This window comes from Branchiostoma lanceolatum, chromosome 2 (assembly GCF_035083965.1).
Source record: "Branchiostoma lanceolatum isolate klBraLanc5 chromosome 2, klBraLanc5.hap2, whole genome shotgun sequence".
Lineage (NCBI taxonomy): Eukaryota > Metazoa > Chordata > Leptocardii > Amphioxiformes > Branchiostomatidae > Branchiostoma > Branchiostoma lanceolatum.
Window position 1 is genome coordinate 23,546,037 of NC_089723.1, and position 15,534 is coordinate 23,561,570.

The following is a 15,534-nucleotide window of genomic DNA, read 5'->3' on the forward strand; positions in this document are numbered from 1 at the left end:
CAGACTAGGCTAAATGGCATTAGTTAGTGTCATACTACAATGTATGTTGATAACAAAGTAAGATATAAATAAATTGTATCAATGAACTGGAAGATATACATGTATTGTACATTTATCATTTTACAGAATATTGGTGTGGGGATGTATGATACTATTGAAACAAATAGAGGTTTATAATTAGAGTGATATTCTGATATAAAGTACCTGAGTGTGCTTATTGCAAAGACTAAAGGAAGTATCTCTTAACACACCTACATTGTATTGAATACTAGTAGCTGTGTTTCCAGTGGTTATAACCACACTAAAATGCAAAGTAAAATGTCTAACAAATTAGCATGTTTACAGAGCATATAATTTTCATGCACACAAAAAAGTAATGCAAAAAGTATGAAAATTTCAACTTGGTCAAATTCTAAGATATTCCATAAGCATGTTATTTTAAGATATGACATTCCTACCATGAAATGTAGTCTATGTGTTGTAGTTGTCACAAGAGATATCAGGGACTGTGTACAAAGTCATGCTTTCTGAGCTGTGTCAGACCTAGGCCTTTTCCCAACGTGTACTGGTCCAGTACTTTTATGTATAGGTAGCTCTGTAATGTGTGATGTTTGTGAACAGAATTAAAGTCGATCAATTTGTGGTGACAATGTGGTCTTCTTACTGTGTTGATGCTCAACTAAGGACATTAAAATTATGTGACACAAGATATTTTGGAATAGGTTTTATTGTATCATCAAAGATTATAGAAAAAAATTTTAGTACACAATTTAGTGATCTCAATGATGCTTCTTCTCACTCAGTGGAAAAGTATAAAAAGCTATCAAAATTACACACATACATGTACATCTTTCGACATGTCATATCATCTGTTCACTTGTGTGTACAAAATGTAGGTAGCTGCTTTTACACACTCTTTATTGCACGTTTGGCAGATTCTCAGTGGGTTCAACTTCATATATACCATTATCATTTGGTGTCCCAACAGTGGTGGAATATCGCATCTTTTTGTATCCTAGACATATCTATAGATCATTAAAAACAGAGAAGCATTACATTCAGATGCTATTTCTAATATAAATTTTGACATTGACATAATTCTAGAATCATTTTCCTGTAGTATATTATGACCGTGGTTATCACAAGTTAAACATCCTTTTAATTAGTAGCTGGTGTCTATTTCATACAAGATGTGGTCATTTTCTAAAGTATAGTAATTATTTCAACATTGTTAGTTGCATTTCTGAGTGCTTGAGTTTTGAGTTGCAGTAAATCATTACTTGATGTAGGGGATCAGGTTCTTAGTGAACCACTCCTTGCTGAACTGGAGATGGTCAGTGTCGGAGGTGAGGAAGACCAGCTTCCCCTGACTGTCCATTTCCTTCAGACCAAGGCGATCCTGGGTAGTAACGTGAAAAGAAAACATGTGGGTTAGTTTCTAAAATCAGATTAAGAAATGGATGGGGTTGGTCCATCGATGAAGGAACAAGGATTACAACTTTTCAGCATCCAATTTGAGAAAGCTACAGGTACTGTGAAAAATTGCCCCATTACAGCTGTAGAAGCCTTACCTCTGTGTACAGTGTTGTGTTGCGGAGGTCCTGCATCTCCGTCCCCGAGCCTGGCTTGTAAAATCCAAACCACTGAAAATGTAAAGATAAACACGAACCTTTAATTCAGATCTTAACTATTAAAAACTGCTACCGAGGATAAGAGATTGCTATAAACAATGAAAAATTAAAAGCTTTTTTTTGTGTGCACTGCACTCACATTGTACAACTCCCTGGTATACATATGTGTACAAAACCCTAAATATCCTAAACAGACAAGACAACATCCATCTCCTTGATTAAGATTATCCTACATGTAGCCCCACATGAGGAGATTTTGTATATACATGCACCTTCACCCTACAAATGTAGAAAAATGCATTCTAATTGAATTGAATTTAGTGATCCACAATCTGTAAAGCCGCCCTTCACTGTAACACACCATGCCAGCTTTGCAGGCACGCCGTGCGACAGCAGCTGGTTATATTATACTGAACACTAGGGGTGGATGACGGTTCAGCTTAACAAGGTCCAAGTCCAAGTTTAGGTCTAGAGATTTAGGTTCAGGTCCGGACCTGAAGCTGGACCTGATCCTGTCTAGTTGACATGTTTTGTTTTATTAAACCAATATTAAGCATAGCGAATTAAGACTGACATGCATGACTGTAAAAGTATTTTGGTGACAAGACTTTTAAGGCAAACCAGTATTTAATATTTGAATGTTGCACTTATTTTACATTGTATATGCCTTTTCTTCTCATAGGGAGACTCAAAACACTTTTCATCAAACAAAATAGAAAAATATATTTGTACTTTGTTCAGGTTTTTTTGGACTCAGGTTTTTGGCTTTCAGGATTTTTGGACTCGGTTCTTGGATGTTATATAGGTCCGAATCAGGTCCAGCAAACCGGTATCCACCCCTCCTGAACACCCTGTCACACCAAATCTTTACACATCTAGCTGCAAGTGCTGTTGGAACCTATCTGGTGAGGAGGACCCTACTCCCAACTGTACTTGGTGGCAACTCTTGTTCTAGGAAAAAACTAATCTTTACATTTCAACAAGTTGACCTAAACCCACCTCACTCTCCCTTGGTTCCACCATGGTGTCCTCTGTGAACTGGACCATCACAAACTTCTTCAGCTTCATCAGGTTGGTCTTGTACGTCTGGTTCACAACCTTATAGAACAGCACAGGGAAGAGTCATTGTCAGGTAGGGGGGTGGTTTAAAGGGCTGTCTGTTGGGGGGAGGCATCTTTCAGTCAACATATGTCTGATTGGCCAATCTACACCGGTCACTGGCGGTCAGTCCTCAACCATGCCAAAGGGATCAAAATGAGATGAACATATTGCTCATGTTGGCTACTTCAATATGTATGCATAAATGTCCACTTGCAAACTGTACATTGTATGCTATACTGATCAAACTTTCAACAAACCAAACCAGGTAGCGCTCTGATTTCATTTGCATTTTCCTCCTTTTAGTACATTCTAGTTGCTGTTCATTCCTTAAGAAATGTATATTACAATTGATATTATTGCTTCTTTTTGTCAAGAGGTATGGTTACTAGATACAGAGAAACTTTCCCAGTCAACGTTCTTGACATAGTCACTCTTACATTTTCTTGGTTGATGTCAGCCAGAAAGACACTAGCTTTCTTGTACTCTTCCTCATTAAGGGGGTCATGCCAGTACTCAGCTTGTACCAAACTGCAAGAATAATGGGAGGATAGAAAAATTAGGCATATGTATATCTTATTTTGTTCGGTCACAAAAAAGGAACTCGATTTCAGTTAAAAGATAGAGTTTCATTCAGAAATTGTACAAAAGGCAAGCTAAAGTTCTTACAAGCTTTGCACGAAGCTGTTGTAGGCTCCGAGGTTGAGCAGCTTCCTCACATAGTCACAGAGGGTGGAGTTGTCTCCGGGACAATGGGGGAAACCATACACACCTGGGGGAGAAAAGGATTCATGTTTCACTGAACAGATAAACACCCCTTTCCACCTGGTGGCTTCGACCACTGAGCCACCCCTGAGCAACCACTGGTTGGACAGATCGCTCACCAGATTTAATAGAGAAAGACAAATTTATTTACTTTTTGTGCGTCTGTGCCTTTTGAATAATACTTTCACAATTCTTGCATTATATCCCCATTATGAAGTCAAGGGTTACGCAAATCCATTTTGGTTGCTGTACGGTCACTCAGTGATTGCAGTCTAGTAGAAAAAGGGCCTAAGGGACTGTCTAAGTAAGATAAAGAGATATCATATGACTTGCAGCAAACCGTAAGAAATCCTCCTCACCTTGGTGCTGCCCACCTACAGAAATCAAGTTCAGCATGGGAGGGTTGGGGCATCTCTGGGCAACAGCACGTCTGGAAAAAAAAGACAAATGAGCACCTACATGTACACAAGTTTAACCTACACAAAATCAGAGCGACAAACAGCTGTACATGTAGCTTGTCGGGTACCTCAGACAGTACATGTGCTTGCCCAGTATAATGATGAACAGAACATCTTCAATACTTGAATAATACCAGACAAAATGTACTCACAGGAACTGTCCCCCCTGAGAAAAGCCTATGGCATTGTAGCCACTGGCCAGTTTGGTGTCCTTGGCCAGCTTGTCACACGCCATGGTCACCTGTTTGTTCACATTCATCAGGAAGCCGTTCTCTGTGTCCTGTTACAACCAGGGTTAATACATGATGAGTATAAAATCTTACAGGTTTGACTGATTAAAGCAGTAAAGTTGGTGACATTCTTGAGAATGGTGAATTACAACTAGGGTAAAAGACATCCCTCTTTGTCAAAATGGTGACACCCAACATGGCAGCGCCCGTAATTGCCAGCAAAAATAAGACAGGTTTTACTATCGCAAACCTGTAATAAATCTATATGCAAGTTCATGCCCAAAGGCTAATTGCACGTACGTGCACTTATAGAAGAGTATCACCAAGACTAATTCATGTTATATGACTCACTAATTCAAATACTGGTGTTGGCTACATCTAGACAAGTTAGGCTTCCTTTTTGGAAGCAGAGGAAGATGAAATTAAGCCCCCGGATTTTTCTATAATTTGTGGATTCTGTGATTTTAAGAGGAGAGTAGCTCTTTTGTTTGAGGATAAAAACTCAAAACCAGTCAAATACAAGAAGTCTCGTAATTCTATCAACTGAAATGAAAGAGTTAAGTAGGAGACCGTTAAACAGACAATATTCTAAAAGTTCAAGTTCAAAAGAAAAACACACCTCTATGATATTACTGCCAATCTCCAATGACCTGACGTATATGCCCTTGACCTGTTCCTCCACCATGGACTTGATGCTGCCCATACTGAGAGGGTTACAGCAGCTGTCACCTGGAAAATAGCATCAGGGGACGTTACCTGTGGAACTGACTCACAGGAACAGCATTAATGGCAATAATACTAAGGTCACCTTCTTCTACAAACTTGTTAATAACCACATTAATATAGACACTTACAGTTTGCTGACACCAGCCCAGGGGCGGACCCGGGGGAGCCACGACCTCAAGTTTCACACCATCCACGCTAGAACTGACACATACAAACACTCTTTCTTTCCCCGTACCATCCCTCAGTGGAACACCCTGCCTGGCACGGTTGTGACGGCTCCCACCGTTGAGTCGTTCCGTGCCAGGCTGGAGGCCTGCCCGCCTTAGCCCGGGACCTCAACTCCCCCCCTACTATGCCCCTGAAGGGGTTATCTGGGGGTAACCTAATGTAGATGTAGATGTCACATTTCCTATCAAGTACTGGGCCAGGTAATTTGCAGGAACAAAATGTTATGATATTATAGATGACAAGAAAACACATGAATAAGTCGTGATCATAATTTGAGTACTAGTATACTTCCTGATAACACAGTTTTATTTTTCATTTCTGCAGCCCGACCAGGTCATGGTTTGGAAATAAAACCTTTGCATAATTTGCTGAAGCAATGGGACTGAGGCATATGTATCATCAGTTGTACGGTAATATAACAATGTGCTATTCAAATTAATAGTACATGTTTTTTTAATGCTTTTTGGTGCCTGTCCTGAATTAAACCATCAGTTCAAAACTAAATGTGTTGCAATATCCTTCAGTTCTTCATATACAAATACAAGTATATAAGTAGAGGAGGATGAGTCCTGCTAGGTTTATTGTGATCATACATCTGCATGCATTTGATACTGGGCAAATCCCCCTGCTGTGGCACCTCATAACAACATTTGCAAACCAGGTCATTAAGGTCATTGGCCTGACCTTTTACCGAGACCTTTTGTGCACGCCATTTATCGAAAAATATGTCAGCTGGCCCAAGTGAATCTTATCGCACGATACAGTATAATTTTTGCAATCACCACAATATAATTTGAATTGGGCAAGAACGAAACAACTACACTGACAGTACAATCCTGTTTTGACACGTCGACCTTGATAAGGTCGCAATATTGTCACCATATTCCATGTGTACTCAAGATATGGTGGGCGATTTCTGTGTACACACATGGGGTCAAAATACAGAAGTCCGTTTGCGTTCTAAGTTCCGCCCCCCCCCCCCCCACGGCCGCGACAAATCATTTGGAATGTAAAATGTAACCCCAGGGAACAGCCACGTAAAGAATTGTATGGAACTGTTTTGTGAGTGTTACACTTACCCATCCCGTGCCAAATGACGAGTGGAGTAGGCGAAGTCAGTGCAGAAGGGGCGAACAAGCCGCAGACGACAAAAGTCACCAACACAAAAGACGCCATCTTGGAACATGTAATGGTCATGTGATTATTTATCGGGACGCTTCAGTGATGATCGCGGTGGAGGGTTGAGTCGGAAGGGAAAAACATGGAGAGGAATGTGTCAATCTATATATGGGCACAGGGAAGATAAAAGGGGTGGGGAAATGATACTATTGACCATTCTGTCGACAACGGACAAGGAGCATTTTACTATCACCCCCCCCCCCCCGCTCCTGTCGAAAATTACAGCTAAGGGTAAGAAATTGCAGAATTGTGGAGAGATGCCGTGGGTGGGAGCGAGAAATTTTGCACGTGATCATTTGCATATTTCTGACTTTACTCGGTCACAGTCCGTTGAGTAAGGTCTCATTCATGTATTGCCGAGTGAATGCGTACCTGAAAAAAAGTAAACGGCTGCATGAACGTGTGTTTAACGTTATATCGGTGGTAAATTCCCTTTTAGCCAGCCCAACTGACCAAACGAAAGCTTGTTTGTTACTGGAGAAATTAGCGGGTAAAGTTAATCGGCAGCCGCGCGCGAGGTAGGACGTGCACAGCCCTGCATTTTAGGTGATGCGGTCGTGCGCTTACAGCTGGAAAGTGCCTTTTTTGGGGTAACGTTAGTGGCTTATTGAACAAAATTGGCAACATAAAAAGATGTTGCCATGGCGACGGTGGTCTCTGTTAACGTTTTCGTTTTTAGCCCACGTGCAAATAAGGACCTCGCATAAATCATATCAGTCAATCACCTTCTCTACAAAAATAACACAAGTTGTCCAATGTATGAAAATGTTGTTTAAAAAAAAAAAGATATCGTACCATTTCCTCATAAATTATGTAAATGAGGCCCTCTATGCAAGATTTGTTTCTAATAGTGGCCACATTTACTTAACTTCCAAATGGTGCAAAAATGAAATCCCCATCATTTACCACGATGGATTTATAGTATTTTGTCATTAATTATGCAAATTGAGTATCAATTTGTATAATTGATATCTATCGATATTTATCTATTTCTCAGTTACATATGTCATGTGTTTGAGAGTCCTATAATAGAATGCAGCTGATTTATTAACTGTGCTCATTAATTATGCAAATCAGATATTGATTTGCATAATTGGCATATGATTATGTAAATCATCACTTAAGCTATCTACACACCAAAATTCATGATGATCCGTCATCCCCTTCTTGCATTATTCTCTTTCAAAGTTTGAGTCAAAATCAGCTCCTGCAGTTCCAAAAAAAGCCGCTAGGGGGTCCAAATCTACAGGACATATTTTCCTAACAAAGAGCTATCCACCACTTAAAAATCATGACTATAGCATGTTCAGAAGACGAGATTTGAAAAGTGAAAGTTCCCCTGCAGTACCATAGAAAGTCGCTAGGGGCCCCAAAATCCAATCATTACAAGGTCTCTCACAGACCTACCTACCTACAAAATATGAAGACAATACATCCAGGCATTCTTGAGTTATCGTCCCATGGACTTTCACATGCCTGTACAATTCCTAGAATTCTTGCAATCTGCACACAATATAGTAACAATTTGGCTCGCCCCTGAGGCGTCGCCAAAAATAGAGAGCAGTTGTACGTAGTGAAATTGTTGGCAATTTTTCACGGGATCTAGGATCATCTAGGGCAAGTATTCTCAACAAGAAAATAATGAAATTGGAACATATTATAAGACAAAAAGCCTATGAGGTCCGGGGTGGTGGAAAATATCAAAATTCTGAAGATTTTCGACAGGTCCGGGATGGCGAAAAATATCAAAATTGTGAAGATTTTCGACAGGTCCGCGGTGGCGAAAAATATCAAAATTTTCTAACTTCTCGACAGGTCCGGGGTGGTGAAAAATATCAAATTTGGGGCAATTTGGCAAAACTCCGCGGTCATGGAAAAACTCGAAAAAATGAAAAATTTTCAAACTTTTCGACAGGTCCGGGGTGGCGAAAAAATATCAAAATTGTGAAGATTTTCGACAGGTCCGCGGTGGCGAAAAATATCAAAATTTTCGAACTTATCAACAGGTACGGGACGGTTAAAAATATCAAATTTGGAGCCATTCTGCAAAGCTCCGCGGTCATGGAAAACCTCGAAAAAATTGAAAATTTTCAAACTTTTCGACAGGTCCAGGGAGGTGAAAAATATCAAATTTAGGGCCATTTCGCAAAGTTTCAAGTTGTGAAAAAATGGAGTGGCGGCCAAATTTGCGAGTTTGAAATCGACATAAGAACTCAAAAGGATATAAGAAATGAAATGATGAGTTTGAAATTGACGTGCATTTAAAAGTGATGTAGGTTTTTAAAACATTTTTAAAACGTTTTCAAAAAGATATATCTACTTTTTAAACATATATGAATTTGATTTCGGGATTAGGGACGAGTTGGGATTAGGACGGTTCTCTTCAGTATTGAATAAGAATATATGCACCCTGTCATGAAAGGTGAACAAGAAGGGAACCGATGGAAAAAGTGGCGATCATATTAAGAGTAACGGCCATCGAGCCTTCTCATTGGTCAACGTCATACTGCTATGAAATGGCACAGCCGAATAAACTACCGAGTGAGCGAGGTGGTTTATGTTCACTATCGGCCGGAGCCATTATCATTTATCAGTGTACTAACCCCACACTCCCCACTCGGTCATTTCTGTCCCTTCTAAATCTGGTTGATTCCTTTCTTAGTTGGTGGGCCTCTGGAAGAGTCTTCAAGTATTGACTATTATTCTGTCTAATGACTAAATGAGTACACTGCTTGCACAAAGAGCACCCATTGACAACCCAATATACACGTAATGTTAAGACGACAGATATACATATTCCTACCAATACGTTTTTCATTAGATAATCAAATTAGGTTCACGCCACAGAGTCTGGCAAGTGAGCGAACTACAAATGCACCACCAAAATAAGAATCAGTCAGCATTACTCCCAAAGAATTGTTAGGTTAATATCTACCAAAACTTTTGAAGGTGAAAAAGTTTTGTATAAGAAACTTTGCCAATCAACAATTAATACATTACCAGTATTTGTACAGAACAGTCGATCAACATCATACGCGTGCTATGGATGTAATAATTTAATGGCACAACTTGTCAATAATGTACCAACAATCAAACCTGATCTGTATTTGGTTGTCGCAGATATCCTCCATCAGAAACACTTCGCAAATAACTGGTACATAACAACTTTACCTCATTCAAACTATTTAAACAGGTTTTCTATAGCAACTTATTCTTCGTTAACCCTGCATTGCAACACATAGATGTAGGGCATCATTAAGCTATAAATGTACATTAGGGATTGACAACCGACCCAAATCCATGGTTGCCACTGCAATTCAAAAGGAACTGTCATATGTAAAACTAAATACCTTCTCTTTGATCATAAACTTAGCACAAGGATTTCTGTTGAAGGGGCCATAACAGATCTTAACTTTCCATAAAATAGCTATATCAATATTTCATACTCAATGTACCTTATGTTCCAATACTGCCAAACTTTCATCACACAGCATTTTTGTGGTTAACAATCCTTCATTCAGTGAGTGAATCCTTCATTCAGTGACTGACAACCTCAACATGGAAAGACATAGCATCTAAATATTCAAACAATCCTCCTACAATCTACTAATAGTACTTTTGCATTATTCTCACTTTAGGTGTAGGCATTAGTACATTATGTAAGCACTATTTATAATTATAAACATTTCCATTGTTATGAAGCCCTTTAACAAACCTTTATCATACAATAGCATGTAGGATAGGTTATATATTAAATATCAGAAGTTTACTTTGATATAGCTTTTCGTTGCATGCAACACATAGCTTCCTTTCACCAAAGCTAAAATCTGAGACTGTTACTGTTCTTCAATGCATAAGCAATATAGTGTCATGTGTACATCATTTCGGCCATCGCCGACATTTTCTTTGGGATATAGACCAGCTGATCAAAGTAGCCAGCAAGGTCCTCTATGGAGGTATCGTCTAGCCTTGCCTCTTGTGAACAAGATCGCTCCAGTCTGTGTTTTGTCTTTGTGTAGGATGACAGCTCCTTGCTGTTAGCTCGTTGTGCTACCGTCTTGTCAACGTGTCCTTTCTTCTTCAGGTTTTCCACTAACCAAGGACTGTCTTTCCTGTGCCAATCGGACAAGTGCTTCTTCGCGGCAAGCTCGCGATGTTCCCTAAATGACGGCTTGTCCTTTCTTGACACAGTCGGCGAAGTCTTACACTTGCAGAGGCATGAGGGCTCTTTACACTTATGTTCATTCACCAATCTTTCGAAATTGAGTACCTTAGCAGAAGTCTTGAAGGACGGTTTGACAGCAGCTTTATCCTTTCCTTCCTCTACCTTCAGGTTTTTCGGTAAACCACTTCTAACTTTCTCTCCAATTTCACAGTTAGGCTTCTCTAGACTCAAAAACTTTATCTCTGTCTTAGGCACAGTGTTGGACTCTATATTATCCTTTGCTTTTACACATTCTGAAAGCTTAAGCCCCTCTTTGCTGTTGACGTTATCATCTTTGTTGGCAGAAGTCCTTCTGAGAGCCTCCTGTGATGAGGAAATCCTCAGTTTCCTCAGGACTTGTACGTCTAACCCATCGGAAGGGTAGGGTTCCATTCTGCGGCTCTGAGGTCTGGAGGGGAGGCATTTTCCACCACTGTTGTGTCCAGGAGTCCCCTTAGTCTTTCTATGTCTCCTCTCATCTTGTTCTGAGTCATGGCTGGAAAAACAAGGGGACTGGGTGTAAATACGAAATTGATACATGCACACAAATTCTCCAATCGTATATTGTATTCAAGTATGTCGACGAGGGTTAGACATGCAGGTAATAAGATACGTAAGGTAACAATTACTCAAGCAACTGGATAGATTTTGGAATCGGTTAAACTACCTACTTTAGCTAGTAAATGCTACCTGAAATGTGTAACCATTTCTGAAACCTGAATTTCTGAAAACATACACATGATGATACAAATGTATTATATATTTGAAATGGAACATTATGCAATGTATATGTCAAAGTAGACATTGAAATCCAGTAGAGTCCGGAACTCTACTGGTAGAGATTGGAATTCGGATTGCATCAAAATTTTTTGGAAAATATACTCATTTCATACCTAAAATTTCAGCAAAGGTAAGCCTACATTCACCATTACTATTTTAGGTGAATTACTTCATGTTTTAGATATCTAATAAACCTGTCAATACACATTGTAACCATGGGGACAGCCGTCTGGTCCAGGTCATAGAGCTTATTCATTAGGACCATTGCGGATTGTCCCATGACTCAGATTTCTTTTCATGATATGGTGTTAAAGTAATAGCCTCCGTTGCAGGCTCTGAACCGGCTTTTTGGGGGGCTAAATAATACACTTTTTGCAGCCAGCCCGTAACTATCAGCCAACCCTGTAACTATCAGCCGGCTAGAGCCTGCGTTATTTCGTCATGTCAAAGCGAAATTAAAATCACGTTTGGGCGATTAACGCAGAGGTGCGAATTTCCTGCCTATTGTAGACCGCACAATGAGAACAGTACACGCACCTCCCAGACAGTTCGCTGTCGCGTCCCCCTGTGTACTAACCCGACAATTTTCTAGCGGTCGAAATGATTTTTTTTTAGATACAGAAGTTTAAATTGACTTGTTCGACATTCTTTCGGCATGTCTGACGCCCTTGACGGGGCGGAGGGTGGAGCGCGTGGCGTATGGCGGTTTCCCCATCGGAAAGACAAACTTGGGCGATCCGGGCCGTGACATGTACACAAGACATTGATAGCTTCGTCGGCCTAGCTACAGGCCATGGCAAATCAATTTGTAATCAGATTTTGCCATCTATTGCCGATGAGCGAATAAGATGGTCGTCATTTCACCCGTCCGGGCCCTTGTAGTAGACTAGATAAGACGTGGCTAAGTTTGTTTCGCTATCGTACATGCCCCCCTCCCTCACTGTCATCATATCATACAATATCAAAATCCACATAGTAACTTGCGTTAGTCTAGCGTTTGCCTTTTAATAACCCAAGTTTGTCTTTAGGAACAGTAGAAATAAATCTAGCAAACTATCTTACCACAAACTTCAATCACGTCGCGTGTACTGTTCTAATTGTGCGGTATACCATAGTCAGGAAATTTGCACCTCTGCGTTAATCGCCCAAACGTGATTTTAATTTCGCTTTGACATGGCGAAATAACGCAGGCTCTAGCCGGCTGATAGTTACAGGGTTGGCTGATAGTTACGGGCTGGCTGCAAAAAGTGTATTATTTAGCCCCCCAAAAAGCCGGTTCAGAGCCTGCAACGGAGGCTATTAAAGTAAAGAGAACAACAATATTCTTAGAAACCATGATTTTATTCAGAATCTACACATACAAACTTGGAATCTGAACTTCTATAGGTAAGCTTCAAAATCTGAAAACCGAATTTCTCCTATTAGAATTGGAGATTGTCCTAGTAGAGATTGGAATCCCAATATTTGGATCCCGATTCACTACAACAAGAATTCCAATCTCTACTAGTAGAGTTTGGGACTCTGCTGGATTCCAATCTCTACTGTGACATATATACATGTATATAGTAAATCCATGTAGATGCAGTGTTCTCGCCAGAATTTTTTCACAGCATAGGGGTCAGGTACAGAAGGCCAACTTTATGCGGCGCAAGCTACAAAGAAATTACCACAGAGTAGGTAGTCTGGCTTGTTCCCCCAGAAAATTTTTGAATTCATAACCCAATGAGACACTATTTCCTGCATTTTGAGGGATAAATTTTGTGAAATAAAGTTTTTTCCTCTGTTACAGCCTCATTCTTAAGCCAAATATGAACTTTTTATAAGATTTATGAAGGGTCACAAGGTTCTTTCCAGAAAGAAACACCCCTATGCTGGTTGAAACACAGCATAGGGGTCCAGACCACAGCATAGGGGGTCCAAATCACAGCATCGGGGGCCCCTATGCTGAAAAGGCCTGGCGAGAACACTGAGATGTATGTCAAAGAACTGTTGTTCATGATATTTTGTTGGCAAATCATGTTAGTTTGATCAATGATATCAAACTGAAAGAAAATATTAGAAAGCTACAATGTACCTGGCATCATAGTCATAATGCAAATTGAGAGCAATATGCCCCAGGTATCAGGACAACTGAGCCCCTAGTCAATCTGGACAACTCGGCACCATGCCCAGCTTATGGTTATTGTTGAGTTACAATTAGGGTTGAGGTTACTGTTAGAGTTAGGCATCCTTTTGATGGTGAAAAAGAAACTGTCCTAGGAATGGTGCTGCGTGGTCCTGCTATATACAAATGTAAGAGCTAAACATTTAACCTTCTTCCTGCTGCCTAACTCTGTAACCAGTAGAGAATTGTAATTTGCTGTGCCAAAAGTTAAGACCTATTGAAGCCTGATCTAAGTTACTGTACTTACTTCAATGACGTGATCCCCACAGCATTCCCGTCCAGGTCCACTCTTAACTTCTTAAACAGCACCTGTAGCTCCTGTTCCAGGGTACCCTCATCGTCTGCAGGTGCCATGGTCTCCTGTCATCAGTGCAGGTGGAACTGACCAATTAACATCTGTAACAACAGGATTACATTACAGCTAATATGTAGGTGTTTAACAGTTACAACAAACAATTTTACAGTACTAGTATCACACTGATGATATAGATACAGAATACAAAATGGTGCATTCCGCATCACCAAGGTACCAGCCTGACCCCAGGTCGGATCGCCCCCGATGTTTGAAGGCCAATTCGACCTGAGAGAGGGCTGGGACAGAGGGTGGTGCAGAATGCACCATGTTGTATTTCATTTATGCCCAACCCACCTGAGAAAACACACATTTCAGTGCAAAATGCACTAAAATTCGATGTCCTGAAGCAAAAAGATCAATGTAATTGTAAGATCATAAATTCCTACATCCGAATTTGGTATTGAAATTTTCGATAGCGTTGCACACAAAGCACATTCAAATTATTCTATGAAAGCCTGTGGGATACCATGTAATACAGACTGGTCTTGAACTCAATTTCAAACTGATAGGGACCTGGGAACAAGAAATGCCAATAAGGAATGAAGGAATTTACTACATAAGTTCACTGCATAGTAACCAACAGTTCAAGAAACTCAAATGTCACAATGATGTTCTAACTTGGCCATATCATGAGCAACTGTGGTTATACTTTTAGCAGGTGATCTTAAGTTACTTTCTGAAGAGGATATTCGAAGTAAACAACACAGGAAGTTGTGATTCTTGGCTCTATATTGACTGCTCCAGAAATAGATGAGATATTTTCTGTATATTTGTCTCAATTCAAGGTCATAACCAACTGCCTCCTTTTTTTCATTTTGTGCTGTTTTTAGTCACACACTGTCCACTGTTTCTTGTTTTCTTCCACAGACGTAATGCAAGCTATTTGGAACGTCATGGAAAATATGCCCCCCTCCCCAGCTTTAAAAATCCACATGGTGAATAAGACAGGTGATTTCTACAGAAAGTGCAACTGACGCTACATCTCCCCGCATCTAAACGCGTTTTCTTGGATATTTTATACGTCAAATACAAAAACAACCCACGTCTGGGACAACAGAATGCCGCTGAATATTTGTAATGCCAAAAATTGTTATGAAACGAGAAAGGGCAGGGTTATGACAACAGGCCTTTTAAACTGTTTACAAACAAACTCGTGTTACTATGGACTGCTTGCGACAATGCTCAATATAAAAGAACGTGAACAACATTCAGAGTTTTGTTCGGTATTCAAAAGATAAAAAAGGGTATAAATGCATGTATTTTCTTACCTAAAAACTTGACGAAAAATTTGGACGAATCATCCTATCTGCCTGCCGCCATCTTGTCTAACGCGTCACTCCTGTGTGACGCAGGATGACGTCATGGCTTTATTTAGCGTTCAGGAAATTTCCACACCAGTCACAAGAGACCTCATGCGATTCTAATCAAAACTGCATCACCGGATCAGTACTCGCAGGGGGACGTTTGTCAAAGTGTTTGATTGTCATGTCAGAATCTAGTCGATGAGTGCCTCAAGGCTTCTATCCATGTTACACTGTCCGTGTACTACTGTCTTGTTTAAGGCGAAGAATCTATCATGATACATGCATGATCATGCATGATCAGTGGCAGGATCGCATCTGGCGGAGATATGCAGTACAGTGAACACTGTAGCAGGGGAATGACACTCTATCCTGACCATCATAATATTCATATAGCACAGAGAGAGCTCTCCGA

The 15,534-nt window shown here is 40.2% G+C and overlaps 2 protein-coding genes across 2 annotated transcripts; both read right to left on the bottom strand.

Moving 5' to 3' along the window:
• Positions 1–709: 709 nt before the first annotated feature.
• On the bottom strand, positions 710–6,347 carry LOC136428029 (palmitoyl-protein thioesterase 1-like). The gene is made up of 9 exons (XM_066417271.1): positions 6,216–6,347; positions 4,802–4,911; positions 4,105–4,232; positions 3,854–3,924; positions 3,399–3,501; positions 3,170–3,260; positions 2,631–2,729; positions 1,572–1,643; positions 710–1,399 (listed from the first exon to the last, which is right to left on the bottom strand). Exons 1-9 carry the CDS (start codon positions 6,331–6,333, stop codon positions 1,277–1,279), a joined length of 915 nt encoding a protein of 304 aa, XP_066273368.1. The 5' UTR covers positions 6,334–6,347; the 3' UTR covers positions 710–1,276.
• A 3,009-nt stretch (positions 6,348–9,356) lies between these two features.
• Positions 9,357–15,201, bottom strand: LOC136428030 (oxidative stress-responsive serine-rich protein 1-like). Its single transcript, XM_066417272.1, has 3 exons — positions 15,087–15,201; positions 13,711–13,859; positions 9,357–11,015 (listed from the first exon to the last, which is right to left on the bottom strand). Exons 2-3 carry the CDS (start codon positions 13,815–13,817, stop codon positions 10,184–10,186), a joined length of 939 nt encoding a protein of 312 aa, XP_066273369.1. The 5' UTR covers positions 13,818–13,859; positions 15,087–15,201; the 3' UTR covers positions 9,357–10,183.
• Between the last annotated feature and the right edge of the window lie 333 nt (positions 15,202–15,534).